The following is a 7,291-nucleotide window of genomic DNA, read 5'->3' on the forward strand; positions in this document are numbered from 1 at the left end:
TGGAATAGGCCGTCGAACTTACCATAAGAACGTGGGTTTACCCACGAATATAGCCGACGGCGATTTTTGGACGAACTTAAAGAAGTAAGTTCGACGGCCCCCACGTTCTTAAGGTTAAGAACGTAAATACCGTGGAACTTAACATTAAGAACGTGGGTACCGTCGAACTTAAGGTTAAGAACGTGGGTTTTTAAGTTCGACGGGGGCCGTCGAATTTTTTCCATAAGTTCGACAGCACCCACGTTCTTAACCTTAAGTTCGACGGGGCCACGTGGCCATCGAACTTATGGGTCGTGCGTGGGTCGGCGAGGGCTGCCCATTAAGTTCGACGGTACCCACGTTCTTAACCTTAACCCTTTTCCAGAAAAAAATAAAAAATACAGAAATGTAAAATTAGACACACATAATATCACATGCAACACAATATATCACATACAATATAGATTTCAAACACATTGATATATGTTCATATCACAAATTCACATAAGTCCAAATATATAAGTTCGCAAATTCACATAAGTCCAAATATATAAGTTCACAAATTCACACAGGTTCACATCCATAGTTCACAAGTTCAAACACACAAGTTCAAACATTAGCTCCATCGCTCTCGATCAGGACATCGGATTGTTGTTCGTAGCTCCACCACTAGAATTGAGACATCTGTCCGCAAAGTCAACGTGAGGGGGAGGAGTCACTTGATGAGAGCCGGAATCCTACAAAATAAACCAAAATTCTCATAAATACACAACTGGCATTAAATCACATGTACACAAAGATATAGGAAAGCATGATAAACACAAAATGTGGCTTCCATATTTGTGCATGAACATGAACATGAGAGTGAAAACAAACTTCATTTCAAGACGCAGCACCCAATCAACCACGTGGTAAATTATGCTTATATGCCAGACAACAGACAACTATGCTACCTACAAAATATGAATATATATGTTGTGCTTTGAGAATACTTCAAGCATCAACCACGCTTTGGCAATACACTGCATAGTATGTACTTATGACAAAACAGTACTGTTCCAACACCCACCACCCACCTGAACGAATATAATCCAATCAGCTTCAGTAGCCCAAAACAAAAGGCTAACTAAAATAAATGCCAACTAAAACTAGATATCAGCACCCTACCTGCCAACAGCACTAATTAATAAGGTCCCAAAAAAACAACACACACCCATAAGAGAGAATCTGGCGCATGTATCAACTTCAGAGTGTTTGTTTAGCAACCACAAGCTGATTGAGCAGCTACCCACATCAGCATGGTTGGTTCTCATATATATGTCAAATGCAAGTCACTTTGGACATAGACACGTTTACAAAGTGGAACTTTTTGACAATAATATTCGTAGAAAGAGTAAATTTGAACTATCATGATGTGAAAGAGTAGAAAAAGTGAGCATTCTGAATATAACTGACATATATATGCACCGGCCTGAAAATATCTAATGATTTGAAGTACAGCATTAATCACGAACCAAGCACATAAGTGTCATGCCAGAGGGGCTCATTTGACTTCATGGTTACTAAATTCGATGTGTGAGTTTAATAGTTCATAGACAACTCCAGTCAAGTGGATATGAATGTTCGTTTCTTTCATTTGCTACATCTATGGTTCTATTGATTCTCTATTCGGTATGTGTGGAGTGTGGACACCACCATGCATCGAGTTCCAACAGAAATTTTACTGCTACAGATGCAAGAGCACAACTATAGTGCAAGGTTGCCAAAGGAATGGTAGATCTATGCAGATTGATTAGATCGAGCCATAAGTCATGTGAGAAGGAAAATCCAGATGTGTCAACTTCCTAGTGTAAAATATCAATCTTTTTACCTTTTTCCTTCTTTACTTGAGACTATCAGATTACTTCCATTATCTAGAACAATAGGAAGGAAGCCTATCTTGCACTAGTGACTTGCCTATCTATATCTTGGTAGGGAATTAAAAGGTTTCAATTGCGGTTGTCTGCACCACAAAATAAAAAAAAAATAAAAAAGATAACAGGGTACTTCATGTCCGCAAGGCATGGAATACAGTCTTTTCACATCTTATTTCAGCATTATGAACATTAACAATAACAAGTAAATTTTACAAAAGAAAGGGACAGCTCAGACATCAGATTGAAACTTGAATGACTAGATATTGCCTTCAATCAATAGACACAGGTGAAGCAAACATAAGCATCAAAAAAAAATGCTATGAGTTATGAATGAAAATTAAAAGCCCGGTGCCCTCACAAAACACAGTATTAATGACTAAAGCGCAGTTCAAACAGAGCAAATGCACACAACAAACCCTGGCATAGGTTTAAGCTAAAGTGCGCACATAACTCTGTAAATTTATCTTCAACTACGAGAACTAGACATGCAGGCATAAACAACATAAGTTAAGAAAATCCATCCAGGCTTGAATAAGTAAAAATAAGTCAAATTGCATGTGCCTTTCATGAGATAGTGATGCACATTAAGCTCTAACATGACTAGCACTAGTGATAGGGTCCTAAATATACAGGAAAGGTTCATGGTGAAGAACTCCATGGTCGGCACCGAGTGCCACTGAAAAGATGGGTTTCCGATATCACAACTGAAGTTCTTTGATATAAAAGGTAAAGTATAGAGCTGGTGAAGATTTCATGGGAAAAGTTAATCAGGAAGTATCTGCTCAGGTATACAAACTGAAAGCTAAAGCATCTTTCAGAACATAAATATCACATGAGTTCAACAAGAATTTATCTATGGCATGTGATGATTAATAATCCATGCAATAATTTGTACTTTCCATTTGTCTCAGGCTCATGGCTATCTGCTCTCAATAGTTGATTAGGCATCAAGATCAGCGCTGGAAATGGAACTCAAAGAACTAATAAAAGTGGAATCAACATACCATTACTTAAAATATTCAAGGTAACTGAACTTGGCACCTGAAAGCTGATGTACAATTCGTGCTTCATAACCTGATTATGCTGCATAAAAACATAGTCCTAACAGAACATTATGGTACTTTATTAGGAGCCCAGAAATTCTACTTATTAAGTAACCCATGGTCCAGCAATGGAAGTATTTCTTCCAGGAATACTGTAACAATCTGTAATTTTCTTCCTTTTGTTCTATAACACAACAAACCAGTTGGAGAAAAAGCAAGGTTTGGTTACTTGAAGCACTAAAGGCCCGTGATGCAAACAACACATCCTTTCTGCTTGAGTAGCTTCTGGCGACCAGTCTTGCCAACTGAATAATAATGCTAGAAGATTTTTGATCGCTTGCAAAAGGATGACATTTTCAAAGCCTATACAGACACCAGATGGTTATACAATCATTGTCTGGCCTTGGTGTTAGATATCAAACTTATGTAGACACCAGATGGTTATACAAGGATGACAGATCTATAATCCGTTTTTTTACAAAAAATATACCTCAGAAAATAGTTAAGTAATAAAGCGAACCACAAACATGAATGGAGACAATTCAAATGACAACAAAACAAAAAAGAAAAATATAATGAAAAATTAGGTGGCAAAATCAGGTATGGCTAATCACGTATGGAAAAAGCCAAAGGAAACGATGGGCTTATATGGCAGCCTATAGAATGAACAAAGACACTGCAAAAATAATAGGATACTCCAAGCAGTACATGAGACCGCCTTTTGGCCCCAACCTAATCTCCTCCATTACTTCATCTTCATCCGACAAATAAGCAAAGAACTACACATGTCTAATAGGATAGCTAAACAACCTTTTGCAAGCGATCTGAAAGGTACATGTGCTGTAACCCATGATTAAATCATGTGTACAGCAAGGGCATGAGTTGGCAAATTAGTTCATTGCCCTGTCCCCTCTAATCCAAAAGGGGAATTGTTTAACCAAACCTAACCCCACCCAACCCCAACCACAACAGAGAAAAAGGAAATCGCCTCGCAGGGGAAACAAAACCCTACCAGATCAGTACGAAAATTAATATGGCTATCGAAACAAGCAAGAACTAAAACAAGATAGCAAATTGAACACCAACAGAGCCTGTCCCCCAACAGATCTTGATTTCGTACCACACAGATAGGGCAGTCTGTCGATCCTGTACACCCAACGGCATGGTCTCTTGGCCATGAGCTCCTCGCCGACGCTAAGCGCCCTCGCTGATTCGTCCCCCACGCAGCAAAGGGACCCCACAGAGCTTTTGCCTGTAAGGAGGCAACATAAGTGGAACAGGGAGGCAGGTGGGGGAACGAGGAGGTGTACCTGCGCGCCATGGAGGGGAGTAGTAGGAGCGCCGGGATGAGGAGGAAAACGAGACGGGTGTGGGCCGGGTAGCAAGGTGAGCGAGCGGCTCTCTAGGTGGGCATGTCTCAGGGCGGGGGCGTCCATGGATTGCGGAGGTGAGGGCAGGGGCTGTAGCGACCCTTCCATCGACGGACATGGACTACGAGGGAGAGGGCAACGGCAGTAGCGACCCTTCCATCGACGGAGAGCGGAGCGGGGGGAGAAGATGGCGCGCGGTGGGGCGTGAGCAGGCGGAGGTGGGGCGCTGGCGGGGTGGGGCGCGGTGGGCCGGCGAGGCGTCGGGACGCGCGCGGGTGCCGGAGGGACGTGCGCGGCCGGTTTCTGGCGGCGGCGGTGGCGAGGACTGGCCGAGCTGGTGGCGGCGCGCGAGCCTGCGCGCGGTGGGGCGGCGGGGCGGGCGCGGGGTGGAGGTGGGGCGTGCGCTGCGAGGTTGTGGCGGCGGGCTAGCGGCGAGGCGGGTAGCTTCGGGCGTGCGCACGGTGTTGACAGGGAAAAAAAGACAGACGCGCGGCGTGGGTGAAATTTAGGTTTTAGGTTAAGTTCGACGGTGTCCACATGGCCCACGAATTTAAGTTAAGAACGTGGGTACCCACGTTCCTAATAATATAAGTTCGACGGTTTTTCCACGGGCCCACGAATTTAATATAAGAACGTGGGTACCCATGTTCTTAAATTAACCCACGAACATAACTCAGTTAAGAATGTCGGTACCCACGTTCTTAAATTAACCCACGAACTTTTATTAGTTTCTTGTAGTGTCCTGCACTCCTATATATTACTGGTCTGTAATAACAACACTCTCCCTATATTTTAATGTAAAATAAGTTACTGTAATTGCTTCCGCTTATTCGTTCCTCCGGTGTGCTGTAATATCTGTGTGACGGGTAAAACGCTCTTGGGAAAGGTAAAGAATACAAATACCGATCTTGTTAAGTGATCAGGTGCATCTACGGGGTTGTCCGAGTTCCGTTGGACAAGGACAACTGTAGGTGGGCCTAATGACTTGAGAGGTTCTATCACAGCTGGTATCGGAGTGAAGCCCATCTCTTCAGATATTATGAGGCATTTCAAAAAGAATTTTCAAAGACTTATCTAAGAAAATTTCTTTCATTCTTATCTTACTACTTTCTGAAGTACTCATCTTATAAGACCAGGTAGCATAGTGCAATGTATAGGAAGTTGTAAATCAACACAGTTTGATTCTGTAATTATGCATGCATCATGTTAAAAACTATACTAATAAAGTTTCCCCCTTATGGAGATATGCCGCCGCGCACGAGGAAAACCGCACGTAAGTCCACTGGACCGATTGGCGTACCTCGGCACCAGCTGGCTCCAAGGCATGAAGAGAGCAGTAGCGGCAGTAATGACCCCATTGGAGACCTAGAAGCCCAAGTGGAGCAGCTTTGAACGGAGCTATGTCACAGGAACAGGGTGTGGATAGAAGATGGTCAGCGTATAAATGAGTTAAGAGCTGACATCAGGCATCTACAAGACGAGCTTGCTGAACGGGATTTAGCAATCGATTGGGCTGTCAACTCACGTTCAATTGCTTGGTGCCGGGAAGCCAAAGCTCGTGCTCGTGTGGCGGAGCTTAGCATGGCCATTGACAACTTGCAGGTGTATTGCAATACATTACATGAGGAAGTTCATGAATTGTATTCGCGACTGCACCCAGACGTACCTGCCGACCCTGTTGGAATGGGAGCCGGACCCTCAGGAACAGCAGGTGAAGGACTTAGTGGGGAATTGGATCTTTTCAAGCCCCCTCCTTCTATGAACCTGGCTGACGAACGGTCCCCTACAACAGACATCGAAGCAACCAAGGACGATAAAAACTAGAGTAGTATAGTTTAGATATAATATTAGTGTAAAGTAGATAATAAAGTCATATTGTACATATGAGTCTGTATCATTACATCTTGTAATGTAAAATGATGGTGTGTATCAGCATGTTATATTTTCCCAAATATTTCTTTGCCTCAGATGCCATCCAAGACTTGTGCACATGACGGCGCCGGTACTTCCCGTGGTCGGGAAGACACGCCCAATCCACCGCCTGTACTGCCAACGTTGGCCGAGGCTATCGCTGCCTTGGTCAATGCGACCGCCGACAACACCCGCTTTCTACGTGAAATGGTGGGAAAACAATTTCAGCAACAAGGCGGAAGGGCCTATCCGTAGGGACCCCGTGAAACTTCATACCTGGATTTCTCGGAAACTCGTCCCCCACTATTCGTTACAGCTGAAGACCTCTCAAAGCCGACAAATGGGTATAGGTTAATGAGCAGAAATTTGGACTCATCCGCTGCACCGAGACCTAGAAGCCGTTGTTCGCGGCTCAACAGTTAAGAGGCCCTGCTAGTACTTGGTGGGGAAATTATGTGGCCATTCAGCCTGCCGGACATCAGGTCACATGGGACGAATTTAAATTAGCGTTTCGTGACCACTATATTCCAGAAGGAGTGCTGCACATGAAACAGGAGGAATTCATGCGACTCAAGCAAGGAGGAGATACTGTTATGCAGTATCTCAACAAATTCAATCATTTGTCCTAGTCTGCAATTGAACAAGTTAATACTGACCTAAAAAAGAGGAATTGTTTCATGAGAGGCCTCAATGACCGGCTTCAAAGAAAGATGGCCACCGGCCTAGATCTCTCCTACAGCAGGGCTGTCAGCACAGCACTGGCAGTAGAAGCTAAGCATACAGGCCCAGGAAAGTCGAAAGGATTCGGAGGTGACAGGTCCAATCAGGGGCCTGAAAAGCGACAAAGGTTGGTAATCTGACCTTTCAATCAAAATCGTTCTTCACCTCGTCCACCCTCCTACCCCTTCAAATAGCCTGATTCATCCGCCCTGCCATAGCCCCCACTTCAATAAGTCAGTCGAGTGCCCCTAGTGCTCGTTTCCCCGCCCTCCCTAACTCCTCAACTGTCTGCTTCAATTATGGGAAGTCTGGACATTTTATCAAAGACTGCCCATATCTGAGGCAGAACAAA

The 7,291-nt window shown here is 43.9% G+C and overlaps 1 protein-coding gene across 1 annotated transcript; it reads right to left on the reverse strand.

Annotated features, from left to right (window-relative positions):
* Nucleotides 1-431: 431 nt before the first annotated feature.
* LOC111589802 (uncharacterized) lies at nt 432-4,525 on the reverse strand. The gene is made up of 4 exons (XM_023300722.2): nt 4,249-4,525; nt 4,059-4,190; nt 2,900-2,978; nt 432-716 (listed from the first exon to the last, which is right to left on the reverse strand). Exons 1-4 carry the CDS (start codon nt 4,414-4,416, stop codon nt 676-678), a joined length of 420 nt encoding a protein of 139 aa, XP_023156490.1. The 5' UTR covers nt 4,417-4,525; the 3' UTR covers nt 432-675.
* Between the last annotated feature and the right edge of the window lie 2,766 nt (nt 4,526-7,291).

The sequence above is a fragment of the Zea mays genome, chromosome 7 (assembly GCF_902167145.1).
Source record: "Zea mays cultivar B73 chromosome 7, Zm-B73-REFERENCE-NAM-5.0, whole genome shotgun sequence".
NCBI lineage: Eukaryota > Viridiplantae > Streptophyta > Magnoliopsida > Poales > Poaceae > Zea > Zea mays.

Coding starts and splice junctions, on each gene's coding strand:
- LOC111589802 (XM_023300722.2), bottom strand. CDS start 4,416: ATGGAAGGGTCGCTACAGCCCCTGCCCTCACCTCCGCAATCCATGGAC. Junction 4,191..4,248: donor CTCCCCTCCATGGCGCGCAG/GTACACCTCCTC, acceptor GCCTCCTTACAG/GCAAAAGCTCTGTGGGGTCC. Junction 717..2,899: donor CTTGAATATTTTAAGTAATG/GTATGTTGATTC, acceptor TTTATTTTGTAG/GATTCCGGCTCTCATCAAGT.